This window comes from Oryzias latipes, chromosome 5 (genome assembly GCF_053564925.1).
Source record: "Oryzias latipes strain Hd-rR chromosome 5, Olatipes_Hd-rR_3.1".
NCBI classification, from domain to species: Eukaryota; Metazoa; Chordata; class Actinopteri; order Beloniformes; family Adrianichthyidae; genus Oryzias; species Oryzias latipes.
The window spans coordinates 5,268,663-5,282,350 of NC_136241.1; the positions used below are offsets into that span (position 1 = coordinate 5,268,663).

Sequence of the window (13,688 nt, forward strand, 5' to 3'; positions counted from 1 at the left end):
TGTTTTGATGGCGTTCTTATTATCAGAGTTTCTTATTGTCTTAATGTATTGTTTGAACTCATTAATAAAGATTGAGAAATGAGGGGTATGATTGTTTATTGTGAGAAATGTTTTTCCTTTTTTTTACGCTTTTAAAACTTAATGTAAAAAGCCTTTTCCTATTAAAATGGTATTTTTTGGTGTTTTGAACACGTTCTTGTAGCATTTTTCTGATGGTGGAGGACATATATAAAATAAATTAAGCTTCAAAATTCACTTATTTCACTTCTAAGTGTTTCTTTATTAAAATCGTGGTGAAACAGGAGCAGAAAGGAAACAAAATCTGTGTAAAAAAGCCCTAAGTTGTGACAACGGGCGGATCAAAGTCTCCCTGCTTTGCTCCATTCTGATGCATCCACTTGAAGACAAATAGATCCAATTTTTGATTGAAAACTGCATAGTCATATTTAAAACACCACTGAGAACCGTTTTAAAGTAGATACAAAATACAACTAGGAGTGTGACTTTAAACTTACATATAAAATTTTCATATGAATTTTTACATTTCACATTAAAATGTGTTTATTGGCTGTTTGACATTTCTGCCGTTCAACTTTTTTTTTGAATAAACAAAAATATTTGAACTACTGGCTAATTTAAAAAAAATAAATAAATACATTCCTGATAACAGTGGGCCCTGAATCTATATTCTATAGAAGTTTGTACATGAAATTATTTAAATTATTCCAATTCTTCTATCCCAAGAAAGGGTCTGTATTTCTTTTCCCAACGATGCTTTTTGTATTTCGTCTTATATTTTAAAAAACGTCGTTTTCAGAAGAAAAAAAAGACTGCTTCACAGTTTAAATTCAGACAATGTTCAGCAATAGTATTTAAAAAAGAAATGTATTTTTGATTATGGGGTTAAAAACATTTCATAACGAAGAACATAGCAACCCTAAAAGAGGCTTTGCATTAATAAACAATGTTAAAGTAAAAAAGAGAGAAGAGAAACAAAAGTTTGAAAAAAAGTTCTTTATTTGATGTAAAGTTCTATGGCCCAGTGGTTTCTGCAGGATGTAGCTTTCCCACCATGAATACTTCAGGGCAATTACAACCTGTTCCAGGGGAATATTTGAACATAGAAAATCATTTTAGTGGTTCAACTCATCTGCAGACAGAAAATAATCACAGAAGTCTTCATGCTTCACAAATTATGCTGAGGGGACTTTCTTCAGAACTGAAAAACTATCATCGTTATCATTCCAAGTCTATTGGCAGTAAGAGTAGCATCTTCTTCCCTTAAGTTATGCTGATGGTTGGAAACATAATTTTAGAGTTACTGCTTTAAAATGTCACATCTGAAAAAGTTATCAAAACTTGTTGCAATAGAAATCACAGATTTCCAGCACTAAATCAATTTCCTATTTGTTTCCAATTGCAATGTTTTGAAGAAACTCATACTTGTCTGGATTTCTGAAAGAGGCTCACACATGTTCACCAATAGCCCTTACCGCATAAAACCAATAAATGTTCAAAAAGTTTTTAAAATCACCATCTCAGTAAATCGATCGCAACGTACTCAGAAAGATAAAATAATGATCAAAATTTCAGTAATTACTCAGGGAAACTAGTTCCATTTTAAAGAATGTTTTAAAAAGAGGAAAAAGCAGAATTTGTATTATAGCTGTCAAAGAATTTGTCAATTAAAAAAATTAAAACTGGAATGATCATTTCCACTTGGCAACAGACATTTTAAAATCCAATGCAAAGGTTTTAAAATTCTTGGGTGAAAAGGCAGCGGTCAAGCATCACCAACAGTTCAGGCAGTAAAGGTTCAATCATCCATGGAGGATGGTTGGAATTCAGAATCCGGACATCTTTATGAATTCATCCGTTTCACTTGTCACATTAGCTCAGTTACCAATACAAACAGCCAAAAGTTGATAAAAAAATTGTTTTTTATTCATTTGGCTCCTTTTCCGGGGGTTTTGAAAATATAAAAAGGCAGTTTTTAATCTACAGTTTCGGTGTCTTCCGTTTGCTGTACAGTTGCATTTTCTGCTGTCTTTGAAGCCTGAGGAGGAAAAATGAGAGAGGAATGATTCAATAGAGCAGGGAATGCATGCTGGGATCATTAATCAGCTCTTTAGGAACATCCATCTGAAATATCATGCTACAACTGCCACAGCGCGATGGGGAGTCATAACCACAATCTTCAAGATTAGCTGCCACCATCCCATTATTGGAAAAATTCTGGGCGCGGTCATTAATGTCAGTCAGGCGGGGGTGAGGTCACTACTGAATCAGGCGTGCACAGCGCGGTGGGAGCTGGAACGCTGCCCGGCAGCAGCTCTGATTGGACAATAAATGCTTCCAGAAGGAGGATGTTCATATCAAGTGCCACTGGCCGTCCTCTTCTTCTATGATTATTGCAGGAGCACAGCGTTCTGTCGTTTTTGTACTCTTCTCAGCATCAATCACAGTTCATCAAGACGCAGGTCTCAGAGTCGCTGTGGTGCCATCAACCCCATCATGGGTTGTGTGCAGCATCAATGCTGTTTCCCCAGTTGGACCCACGGTGGGCCCAGGGCTCCAGACTGCGACCAATTGGTCGCATTTTGCGACCAAAATTTGAGAGTGTGCGACTGAATTTTACATCCAGTCGCACATGTGCTACCAGTAAATTTGCCTCCCCCACCCTCCGTATTTTTTTATACATTAAACGTGGAAGGGGCACGTCAATGATCTATGAAATAATCAATGAGACGCGAGCGCACACGCACGCAGGCAGACACACGCACTCGCGCACATACTCATGAAACGCGAGCACACACTCGCGTGATGCCTGTGTGTGAGGCGGCCACTGCGAATGAGAAGAATAGGGAAAGCCACTGTGAGTGGCTAAATGCGTGTAGGGGGAGGGGCCTAGAGATAATAGAGCGCGCGTAAACATCTGTGGGAAGGAAACGGAGACAAATATCACAACCTCATCATGTGCGTCTGAGCTATGAGCAAGCGAACTATTGAATCGTTCTTCCGACCTGCGGCTAGTGTACCAGTGCCAGAGTGTCCAGCGGGGGTCTCAAACTCGCGGCCCGTGGGCTATTTGCGGCCCCCAAGATGATATTTAGCGGTCCCCGCCTTAATATGAAAGTTTAATGTTACTGCAGGCCGCCAGTTTTAATGAATGAAACTTTCATTGTGGTGCACGGAGCTGACCAACCAATCACAGTGGGGTAAATTACTTTTGGGGGCGTGACAATGACGGGGCTTGAAAGCAGGAAACCTGACAGCCCCCTCCCTCCCCAGACCACATGAAAGAGTTCCTTACTTTCCTTTTTAGAACGTATCTATTCGCTCGTAATTTTCTACATACATGCAATCCGTGCTGAACTTTTCTCTGGGTCGCACAGACCCGGTGGAAGGTTTAGGCTTTGGTGACGGTTACGGCGGCGCATCAGACGGTTTATGCGCGGCTGTTATTACGGCAGCACACCGCTCCCGCGGGAGTCGGGTCAGCTGAGGAGAATAAATGTCCCACACGTACATGCGTGACAGCAAACGGGGCTTGAACTTTAAACATGTGCGAGCAAAAACAACATTAGTTTTAGACACACTGAAAATATGTGGGGAAAATGCAACGATAGACGTGTTTGAGATGAACCAGCACCTCGCCTGGATCGTTTGTGTGTGTGTGTGTGGGGGGGGGGCTGTGAGATGAAGGCGAATCTGCAGCGAGACTGAAGGAGGACAGGAAGATGGAGTTGTCCTTAACATTCAATTTAGTTTTAATATTCTTCTCCCCCTTAGTGTGATCTGTGTTATTGTATATTTTATGATTTTTTTAATGTTTTGTGATGTATGTAGCCTTTTTTAATGAATTGGTATTTTAAATTATTTTAATTAATCACTCAACTACAAAAACCATCAGGACACATGTCCCACAATGCATTGTTTTGTAGTCTGTAGGGCAGCTTTCAGTCAGTTCAGTTTCCAGCTGTGTCCGGGTAGGTTTGACCCTTGCTCCCACCCCTTTCTCGCAATATTTTTGTGATGATTGACAGTTGATGTTGGAGCAAAAACAAAAATATATGTCACACACCAGGTGATCTGCGCAGCGTTGAGTCCATCAGGGTGATCTCAAACACGCTTATTGTGCATCTTGGCTGCACCTATTTGGTGTCACAAAGATAAATTCCCATCCGTTTTCTTTACTATTTGTACTGTCGTGACAGCGATGGTGCTGTCAGTTTACCTTGTTGCATCTTCAAAAGTGCAGAATAAAATGTGACACTGAATTTGAAACAGCACATTGTAATTTCTGCATCTATTATTAAAGTTTTTATTAGTAATACAGTGGAAATTAGTAGATCTGGTTAGCATGTTGATTTACGGTATGCGCCCCTAAATTTTCTGGTTGTGCCCCTAAAAATTTCAGTTAGGGGCCACTGTGCTCCTAGTGAAAAAAGTTAGTCTGGAGCCCTGGGGCCGGTTTGCCAGATTGACGTCCGGTCATCGCAGGGCCCCCGGCCAACGTCAATAGCCCGTCGAGTGTTACGATATCTAACAATGGGACGGTGGCAGTGGGACAGCAGCACAGGGGCAGTTTTAAGGTAGTCTGTAATCCGCCGATCAGAGGACTTATGGGACCCTGGAGACCCTTCTATCAGTCAATTATTGCGCTGCGACCCGCCTGTGGCTGGACGGCAACCGCAAAACCTCCAAATGCGCCCGGGGGGCCAGTGACCGATGTCAGAAGTAACCATCTGGTCGCCATGTAATTTCCACTTTTTGTTAAAACCTCCGCCGCCACCATGCAACCTGTTAAAAACCGCCTCCCGATTACAAATGCTGCTGCGTGACCACCTGCCGACTTTGGGGAAAAACGCACATTAAAGTCGCCGCGTTGGCATTTTGGGATATGTGACCGTAGTCTCAGCCATCAAATGTTACCTTCTTTTTCTTTTTCTTCTGTGTCTTGCGGCTGGCAGAGCTCTGTAGTAAAGTCTAGAGGAGACAAAAAATGATTTGTTGTAAAATAGACCTCATTTCTCTGGAGGAAATCTCCACTGAATCTCACCTTTAGCTCAGGGTCCTGAACTTCATGCTCTGATTTGTAGAATTCAGAGTCAAAAGGTCCATTAGTGATTCTGTGAGGTCCGTTTGCCATCAACAACACTGTGAATTTGAACTGAGCAACAAATTCACCTGAAAAAAGCCACAGAGGAGCAGCTCAGGTGTGTGAAAAGCATAAACCCTATTAAATAAATGTTGTTCATCACTTACCTTCTTTCTCATGAAGGACGCTGAAGGGCTGTAGCAACTCATGCTTGGTACACTCCACCACTCCAAGGCGGGCTTTAGCCTCATCCTCAAGCGCTCTGTGAAAACGCGACTGTTAGTAAAAGCTTGATCCACTTCATCTTCAGCCTGATCCGAGTTCATTTGTCCGTAGTGATGGTGCTGAAAGTAAAGAGTTAAATTCCAACCTCAGAGTGAAGGGCATGGCATCGAACCGCCGCTCCACTTCACTGAAGAAGGTGCGAGAGGTCTTCATCTTTAAGCCGTATTGTTTACTAGGGTCCCTCTTGTAAATTGTGGTCCTGAGACCCGAGTCTCTTGCCTGAAATGAGGTTAAACACCATAAAATGATCTGCTGCACTTCTATTTAGTGTGTTTCATCAAACAAATGGAGAAATCTTCCACCAACCTTTCCTTCTCCTGTGCTAATTAACACATCCACAGCATAAACTTCATGCACTTCAAATTCAGCCTTCTCATGGTCCTTCCTGACAAGGTGAGAAAAAAAAGATTAACGATAGTTTTACTCAGGATATCCATATTCATCCATAAATCATGTTTGAATTTCATTCCACTTTATTTCCAGCGACTGCACTGTGCTCCGTCGCTACATTACGGTTCACCTTTCAGTCTCACTGTGTGGATTTTTTTCAGTGCAATTGCGCGTTTTTTTGTATTCTGCATCCTGATTGGCTGTCGATTTTGTCAATCAATCTCCTCTGGGCCGTGTCGCCTATAGAGAATTTGATCAGTTTGCTACATCTACGTAAATCTTTGATGGCGATCAGATCTTTGGTTTCATCCTGTAATCCTGGATTTATTTTCTATGAAGACTTGAATTTTGAGAGTTTAAACAAGTGAGAAAAGTGTAAATAAATAAAGCGTGTGAGGAGCTTTACAGCCTCCAAACATTTATAATCCTACTTTTAGAGTTTCCTAATAGCGGGTTATCCTTAGGAAGAAACTCCCTGATAAAAGGAGGGAACACTGTATTAAACAAATATGAAACGGTTGCTGTCATTCCAGGATGGAACGGACTCTTGTGAGTTCATGCTACGTTTTGAAAAGTAAAAACAACACTAGTACCTTTGCTGGTCAGTTGGGTTTTGAATGATGGTCTTCTCTCCATCTATGATGTGCTGCTTCAATTGATGAGACAGCATTCCTATGAAAATGTAGAGCTTGAGTCACTTTACTGTGGAGGAGGCATGATCACTTAAACCTCTGACAGAAACTCACCTTCAATAGGAGTACATTTGAAAGACTGCGCAATCTTGTTCCAGGCTTCTGTCACTTGAGTATTCTGTGTACCAAAAACCAGATCAACGTATTTACTCCATTCATAGTGTATGTAAAAACACAAAAGGATTTGCTCTCATTTAAATAGCTATAACTTCACATACACATGGGGGAATGTTTTCCAACTGCAATTTATATTTAAACCATACAAATGCACTTTAGAGAACTAGAAAGTAGGTTACTACATAGAAATCCACAACCCTGACACACAAACTAAGGCCGCATTTCCAATGCATGGTTCAAGCGACCCAATTCCGACTTTTTCCTCTCATGTGGCACAGATCGGATATGACCGGGGAACGTGTAAGCAGGACAAAAGCGCATGGATTCCGATTTTCTCAGATCGGATTCAGGCCTCACTCATATGTGGAAATAAATCAGATATGAATCGGATACGTGCATTTGCGTGTGCCATGTAAGCAGACAAATCTGATATTCCCCAGTAAATGCGAGTCGTACGTCAGTGACGTCAACTCAGGACACCACCAACTGAGATCACATGACTTCAGGCTTCAGACCGTAATCTGAAACCGATGTTATGTCCGGTTCGGTCCCGGTCGGGACACAAACGGTAACTAATCAAGCTGGACACCGTTGCTATGGAACAGGCTAGAAGTCGTTTATTTCTTTGCTGGGGGCGTGTATGATGGGGACCGTGCGTATTGTGTGTGTGTGTGTAAGGAAAGGAGAGGGGGTGTGAGCGTGGAGCGGGGGAGTGTCGGAGAACCATAATAAAAAGAAGGTGTCTCCCCAAAAGATCTGTTTTGGAGTCTTTCTTAACCCACTCTGGAGGCTGAGGGTTCAGAACGGGAAAGTGAACCCCTAAGTAGAATCCGCCTTCGGCCCTGGAGAAAATCTCCTGTGCGTTTCTGACCACGGTCGGAAAAAGAGAAGTCATCGCGCGGGAAAGGTTCAGCACTTGGATCAAACTGTTAGTACAGCACATCTGCAAACACTTCTTCATTCAACCCCCCCCCCCCCCCTCTCGTTCACCTGCCTCATCCAGGAGCGCCCAAGGCAACGCCTCCTTCCGTCGCTGCGTTGTCTCCATGACAACCGCAGTCACACGAAAGTCCGAAGGAGGTCCGCGGAAGGCGGAAATGCTGCTACGTTACGTAGTCCTCAGAATGTCTACGTTTGATAGTTTCAGCATTGTATAGTGTAAATGCAAAAATCGTATACGGGTCACTTTTAAAAGATGATGTAAGCGGGTCGTCAAAAATAATCGGATATAGTCAGAAAATTGGATTTGGGCATCAAGACCTGCAGTGTAAATGCAGCCTAAACTACAGGTGAACAAGCATACCTGGTTACCAGGCTTCACCAGACGTAAAGCTGCTTCTGCACACAGGTGAGCAGCTTTGATGACATCAGCTTTCCGACCTGTGGCAGGTTGTTCCTGGAAAAAGAGAAGAGGACCCACATCAACCAAGAAGACGAAAAATTAAGTACAAAATCTAAGTTCTTGTTCTCACCTTGCTGGCTCCCACAACAAAGCTGTGAGCAACATTGGCAATGAAGCCGTCAACGTGAACCCCAAGATCTCTGCAAAACAAAAACAAGAGTCATAAAGATTCAAAATAAAGGAACTTAGACATTCAATTTAAATGTCAAATTAAGCAGCACCTACACATGAATGGGGTAAAAGGAGACTAATGGAAAGGACAGAAGTTTGGAGGCTAAATTATAGGACTAAACAAGTCTGAAGACATTAAAAACACACTGAGGAAAAAATTTTTCTTGGTATTTTTAACATGTTCCTGTGTCATTTTCATGATGATGGAAGACACAAAGAAAATTAAGTTCAAAATTACTGACTTTTTATTCAAATCGTTGTGCATTTGGAGCAAATGAAAATTTGCGGTTTGAAAGAGATTATTTGTGACGTAGAAAACGTGCTGGGCGGGTCGCACGCTCTCAACTCGGCATAAACAGAGAGCTCTCAGCCTCGGTGAGGGGAAGGGAGGTGGGGTTGCTCTGTACCAACAGAGGAGAATTTTTAATGAACTACTTGCTCTGTAGAAACTATGTCCTAGAAAATGAAAGGGGTTTTATGATTTGGGCTAAAAAGACCACTGGGAAGGTCAATATCTACTCAAAAAAGCACTTTATATAAAAAAATGATTGATTAATTGAAGCTGTATCACTATTAAAAGTATTATGTAGAAAATAAGAGCAAAAAAGTTAATAAAAAAATTCTAACAAAAGCTCAGGAGCAACTCAAAGAACCTCAGGGAGGGAGGTGCCTACATTTTGACCAGATCTCCATCTTTAAGGGTGTAGTCGGGGTCGCTCTTCAGCGGGGAGAAGTGGCAAACACAGTTATTGACTGAGATGCTCGTGGGAAAGGCAATACCTAAAAGAAGGAAAAAACCAAAAGATTCCCATTCAAGAAAACAGCTCTATACTGTAGTGTCATATTTGTGTGCATTTTGCTCTGTCCATCTTAGCAGCTCACCTTTCTTCATTTCCTTCTCCTTCTTGAAGACCTTTCCAGTCTCAGCCATGATGTATGCGTCACCTTTCTCGCACAGGCTGATAACAGACACGCCTGGTTTTGCGGCCTCCATCACTAGACGGAGAGTCTCTGGGATGACATAAACAGGACATGGTTAACAATTTGGAACAGGGAAGAAAATGTAGTTCCTTGACACATGCGTTACAGAAGAAAACAACCTAAATCACTAGAGAGGATCTCATTAGTGAAGGATCGTTTTTGGCTCTGCAAACCAAACCTGGACGGCAGCATGTTGTCACATTTCACAGCATAAACAAAATATGAGCGATCAATCTCCCTGTTTACGTGACAACAACCCTTATGGGATCCAGATGACCCCACTCTTACATTGACGTGTTCTCCCTACCATGACAAAGGTGGATAAAGGTGGAAAGATTTCATGTAATCCATGGACACCAGTGAAGATCACAAATCATTGAAGAAAAAAGGTTCAGAGCACTGTCTAGTGGGTCTAGATGACCCAACTCCCAGCGTTAATGAGCCTTGAAGGCACGTTAACGCTGGGAGTGGGGGTCATCTGGACCCCACAAGATAGCACAAGGACAATGACTAATGACAATGGTGTTGATCCAAGTTGTATGTGAACTTTGACCCAGTTGTTAAAAGCCGATATTCACACCGAGCTTTAGTTTGGGAAACTCAGAGTAATGAAACCTGTTCTGACAGGAGTTATAAATATTGAAAAATGAAGCATAAATGTGAGATTTTTGTAGTTTTCTGACCACAAATCACATTTTCTTTTTCCATGGTTTATCCCAGGGATGCGACTTGTGCCAATTTTTTTCAGGAGTACACCAAAGGTGCAAAGCTTGGTATTAGATTCCAAGTCGAGAAAAGTCAGGTTTAGAAATGGAGTTGTAAAAAAACAAAAAATTCAGGTTCAAAAAATAACATATATCACTTATAAAGACAACATTGTTTTAACCTGCAAAAATAACTTATTTACCACTGCTTGTTGTCCTGAATAATCCCTTTATTGAATCATTTTTTGTGCCATAGGCTATGAAATCTTTTTTAGAATACTTTAATACTTTCCAAACCCACATTTTCCCAAGTCGATCTAATTTTTCAAATATTTCTTCAAGAGTTTCTCTTCAAACTGGGAGAAATTGTTACCCCCCTGTGGGTGTTTCAATAAAGAATATTGCGCTATGGTAATTTTTGTTCCACAAAAACAGAACAAGCACAAATACAAGCCTTCAGGGCGCATTGCATTTGCTTGGTAGTTGTAACAGATAGTTAGCATCCACTTAACTGATTTTATCGTCTGGAACAGCTAGCTCTTTATTTAGCATTCCATGTTAGTTTCTCAAAACAAAATAACTTAATTAGCATGTCTGACGTCAGCTTTTGCTAAACTGCCCGGCTAAAATTACCGGAGCAGTGCCGGTTAGCTAGCACGTTAAGCTAGCAGCACAGGGTGTCTGGAATGTGGAACCACATGGCTGCCGCGGCTCTAATGTGGCGAAGCCCACGTTAGCTGCACGTCAGGCCGACGAGCGAGGACAACTCATCCACACCGTGATTCTCAGAAACTCACGGTTGGCGATGTCACCACCCATCTTATACTTGGTGACGACCAAGTCCTCGGCGATGGTCTGTTCCTGCTCGTCGTCGGACATCTTGGCAGTGAAGTTTCCGTCGTTCAACCAACGTCCCAGACCAGCACAGCGTCGCCTCTCCGACGCTCGCCTTCCTTCCTTCAGACAACCGTTGTCTGCCTGCTGCTCAAGCCAGCGCGTGCCGACCTCCAAGCCCCTCCCCTCACGCTACGCTCGTTACGTCACAGCAATCCCGGCCCGCCAAAAAGTGGATGATATGAATGAATTTTATTGTAGAGTAGATCAGTTGAGTTTAAATGTATGTATTTATGGAGCCAATACGCCAAAACGGACGGCGCAGGAACTCGGGTAAATATGGATTCATAAAACGACAAGGAATTCTCCGTCCAGGAGTCTGCGACCTTCAAAACTTAAACAAGTAAGTTATTGGGAAAGGGACGATTCAGATCAGTGGCGGTTCTACACCAACTACACCCCGGGCGAGTAACACCCCCCTCCTCCCGCATCTTTTTGTCATCATATGTTTTTGTGTTCCCTATCTTTATTTGGTCATTTTACAGAAAAAAATGCACGAATTTTATAAACTCATATTCCAGGGAACTCAGTTGCACAGGGAGCCAAAATCCAAAACACGCTTTAGGTTTTGGGCCGAACAAGATAAACATTTACCGAACACACTAAAGCTAAACTTTTAAACCTTTAAAACGTAACTTTTTAAAAACAAACTGTCATAGTATTATTAAGTTAAGAGTAAAAATATAAGGAGACAACATAGATGTTGTTAGTTAGTCAAAGCACTTTTGTTATATTCCACTAGATGGCAGTGTGAGACACCAGATGCTTTATTTACGCTTTATTTACTCAGAATATACGCTCGGTATGTTCTGTTCAAGATTCTCTGACTATTCCATATATTGCCAGTGTGCATTGATCGTTGCTGAGAAAATAAAAAAAAAGTTGGCTGATATCAGGCATCCTCATTTCTTCCCACACCTTAAGTTAAACCTTAAATATTGATTATACCATGGTCCGGTTGAATACTCGATTCTGATTGGCTGCTGGGTATGCGTTAAAACCTGATAACCGCACGGTGAAAAAAGAAGTTCCGGTCGGCTAGCTTAAATGATTTGTATCACTGCGCCGGCTTCTGTAAAACAACCTTTTGCTTCATCATCTGGGCAAAAACAAGCGGTAAGCGATTAACTTTCCCTCTGAATTGATGCTTTATTCAACCCATCGGGACGATCAGCATATATATATCGCCGAATCTTAACTGCAGCGGTGGTGCTGCGCGACTCGGACTATATGTTACGTGATGCGGCGCGATGCGCCGCATCACGTAACATATAGTACGCTGTTTATGAGAAAAGTGATACAAATCGGAAAAAAAAACCAAGAATTAAGGACTAAAACCTGGTTAATATGTATTGCTTTTGTAAGTGACAAAAGCAATTTCGCGTCGGACGGTTCAGGCTTCCACGGCGTGCGTTAAAAAGTAGTAACCGCACACTTCGTCGGCCATTAACCCTTACATAATATTTTGCTCTCCATAAAAATACATTCTGCCAAAATCATACAAATATGAAAATGCTGCAGAACAAAACAAACAAAGCCTGGAAATATTAATAATAAGAAATAAATCAAATCATTCCTTTTTCTTTGCTCTTTTATCATTTTGTTAGAGCTAGACTCCTGGCATCATTTTTATCAATAAGTTCATTTCTTGGTGTGTGACGTCCTGTGTGTGTCTTTGTTAAACGTATCCGAGGGATTTGTTTTTTAAAAAAACATGTTATTGTGAATTTAATTTTAGGTCTTAAAATTAAAACATTAAAAACTAAATCATAGAACTCATTACTGGGATTACTCCAAAATATTTGGCATTTTCCTAATTTTGTGCAACACCAGCAGTATAAATCCTTCAAAAACCTCAATACATTCCTAAACAAATGATCTATTGTTAATTTATGATCTCATAAAGTGCAGCTGTTTTACTGCATTATCTGCTGTCTTTATGTCAAATACTGACACCAACTAAACTATAGAAAAAAATATCTACAATAGTAAATAAATAATGACATTATTAACATGAACTGAGTAATCTAAAGGCACAGATGATCCAGGTGTTGCGTAATCAAGGCCTGCGCCCACTACGCGTCTCCTTCTCAAAGACGGGAGCGCGCGTAGCTGCTGGGAGCGCCAATTCGCTGGTTTTAGGCCGCTCCAAAGTCTGTGAAATACTGGTAATAGCTGATAGAAAACCAATAGTGGCGCAGTTTTTCTTTTCTTCCAAGCACAGGGATGCCGCCCCCCTTGAAATTTGCACCCAGGGCAATTGCCCGTATTGCCCATGCCTAAAACCGCTACCGATTCATATTAATGAATATTAAAACAAATGCAAATATGCCAGATTATAGCCGGAGTCCCTTGGGAGGTTGACGTTAAAAGAAATAAAACCGAGTTTAAGAGATAGAGTGTACTCATGAAATTATGAAACACAGACAAAAGACACTATATGTAATAATACTAATAAGAAACAGGATAAAATTTGAACAGATATATTATTTTAAAATCAATGCCTGTTTTGTCATAAAATTTATCTTATTTCTGGTCATTTGTGAGTGCATATTTTAGACTTCAAAAGCCACTGTTTCCATTGTTTTGTTTTGTTTTGTTTTAATGACAAAACTTACACTATCTCATGTAAGACTTTACAGACAGAGCAAGCTGATTTAAAAAAAGGCAAGCTGTTTAACATGTTCAAAGCTCAGGAGTTTGTATTTGTGAACAATGTGAAGGTGATGGTAATAAAAAGGTTTCTCATCCAGGACCTTCAGAGCTCTTTTGTAGCAGAGTTCAAGACGTCTAAGAACAGAGGAACCAGTAAATGACCATGTGGTGACACAATAATTTATGTGGAATAAGAGCCATGAGTGTAAATATACATGTGCTGCCTTATCTGTCAATGGTGCTATGATGTTTTAAAAAATTTATGCAAATTATTATTTACAGTTTTTACAGTGTTT

The 13,688-nt window shown here is 41.1% G+C and overlaps 1 protein-coding gene across 1 annotated transcript; it reads right to left on the minus strand.

Annotated features, from left to right (window-relative positions):
* Positions 1-999: 999 nt before the first annotated feature.
* Positions 1,000-10,887, minus strand: pa2g4a (proliferation-associated 2G4, a). The gene is made up of 13 exons (XM_004085446.5): positions 10,641-10,887; positions 9,041-9,169; positions 8,833-8,938; positions 8,058-8,127; positions 7,889-7,981; positions 6,523-6,586; positions 6,370-6,448; positions 5,693-5,771; positions 5,472-5,605; positions 5,269-5,363; positions 5,063-5,190; positions 4,936-4,989; positions 1,000-2,056 (listed from the first exon to the last, which is right to left on the minus strand). The coding sequence occupies exons 1-13, from the start codon at positions 10,720-10,722 to the stop codon at positions 1,994-1,996; spliced, it is 1,176 nt and encodes a 391-aa protein (XP_004085494.1). The 5' UTR covers positions 10,723-10,887; the 3' UTR covers positions 1,000-1,993.
* Between the last annotated feature and the right edge of the window lie 2,801 nt (positions 10,888-13,688).

Excerpts from the sequence above, each read along its gene's own strand:
- pa2g4a (XM_004085446.5), bottom strand. The coding sequence starts at position 10,722 with ATGTCCGACGACGAGCAGGAACAGACCATCGCCGAGGACTTGGTCGTC. Across the intron at positions 6,449-6,522 it reads CAAATGTACTCCTATTGAAG|GAATGCTGTCTCATCAATTG; the intron begins GTGAGTTTCTGT and ends ACATTTTCATAG. Across the intron at positions 5,191-5,268 it reads CGTCCTTCATGAGAAAGAAG|GTGAATTTGTTGCTCAGTTC; the intron begins GTAAGTGATGAA and ends GGCTTTTTTCAG.